This window comes from Trypanosoma grayi (assembly GCF_000691245.1).
Source record: "Trypanosoma grayi strain ANR4 Tgr_1818_V1, whole genome shotgun sequence".
NCBI classification, from domain to species: Eukaryota; Euglenozoa; class Kinetoplastea; order Trypanosomatida; family Trypanosomatidae; genus Trypanosoma; species Trypanosoma grayi.
In genome coordinates, this window is record NW_008827436.1 from 388 (window position 1) to 1,974 (window position 1,587).

Sequence of the window (1,587 nt, forward strand, 5' to 3'; positions counted from 1 at the left end):
ACAGATGATTTTTCCCTCTGTGTGAAAACAGTCTAACAATAAATTTTGAGTAAAATGGGATATGAATACACATTCTCTACAGGAACGCAGATTGTCACTGTCACGTAGAAACGGATGAAGTGGGTGGATTGGAAAAGAGAAATCGTCCTCAATCGACAAGACCCGTACGTCAGAAAAAGAAAGGGCAAATCAATACAAACAAAAAAAATTCCCCACATATATTCATTTACGTCACCTTCCCCTGCGTCATTTTTTTTCAGAGAAAGGAGAGATTTCAGCATCATCAACTGAAACCGGCTGTCGTGAGGCAGCAGCCTTCGAAGACCGGTCTGCTCGGCCCTTCTTCACGAAGCGGCGGTAGCGGATATGCACCAATAAACTTGCCGCAACGGCTGTAACATTAACACAGAGCAGGATGATGAATGCGGTCTGGACACATGCCTTGCCACCACAATAGGGGTACGTCCCATTCTTCCTTGCCTGCTGTGACAACAGCTCGCCGTATGCAAAGCGATTCAGTGCAATGACAGCTATCAGTGCACCCGACGCCATGAAGTTGTAGTGCTTGCCGATGTCTTTTGCGTACAGGGAGCGCAGCGTCAAGGCCGTACTCGCCCAGCTGGCCCCGTTACCGAACGAGCCCAAAAAGAAACCAATCAGAATTGCCTTGGAGCGAAGAGGCAGAGCCAACAGGAACACCATTCCCAGCACAAGGGTGCACGACGCAATCGGGTAGAGGCAGGTGATCACAGGGCGCTTTTCAGGATCGCGTCGAAGAATATATGTCTCCAAGCCACCGACTAAAATACGGCCAAAGGCACTCCCGACGCCGATGATCGCCGAGTACATCGCATTCGTAGCAGCATCATACTCATTATCATTCAGCGCGCGGTATATTTGGGCGCTGTTGAAGCTGACGATGAGTCCGCAACCCCACGTCGCCAGTGTGTTCCACCACATCAACCACAGGTCCAGCGTACGCAAGTCCTCCCAGAACGTGCCCTGGTACTGCGGGTCAAGTTTGGCCACATTTTCGTCCCTTTCGACATCATTCCCACTTGCCGCTGCGTTCCCCTCTGAAGACAGCTGATGCACTCCCGGTGAATTCTCAGGGAGTGGCGGGAGCTCCTCTTTCGGTGGTACCGACATGCCGCCAAGGAATGGAAAGGGCGCCGCAATCAGGGACAGTGAGAGTACAAGCACAATCGCCCCAATGGTGATACCAATGCGGGTGTTGTCTGGGATACCACTGATGTAAGCGAAGCATAGCGACTCAGTAGTCAGGTAGATGATCAGCGCGATGGTGATAACAAAATCTAGAAGAAAGCGCCGCATTGGTGGCCGTTGTCGCAGATAGTAGGGCTCAATGAGCCGCCGCCGTTGCTGAATGTCCTGCGGCACTGTTTTCTTCTCACGGTCCACAATGTGGTATGGGGGGAAGCGAATAAAGATCGCCGAAAAACCACCCAAAACCACCACAGTGATTGTCATGAAATACATGTAGGCCGCGTATCTATCACGGAAAAAACTGTTGTTGATAACAGCAAGGACAGATGCGCCCAGACCGGCAAACGTCTTCATCAGCGC

General features: G+C 51.3%; 1 protein-coding gene across 1 annotated transcript; it reads right to left on the bottom strand.

The window, feature by feature from the left end:
- Positions 1-246: 246 nt before the first annotated feature.
- Positions 247-1,500, bottom strand: DQ04_18181000 (hypothetical protein; the record flags this gene model as incomplete). The annotated part of the gene is made up of 1 exon (XM_009317677.1): positions 247-1,500. The coding sequence occupies one exon, from the start codon at positions 1,498-1,500 to the stop codon at positions 247-249; it is 1,254 nt and encodes a 417-aa protein (XP_009315952.1).
- Positions 1,501-1,587: the final 87 nt, after the last annotated feature.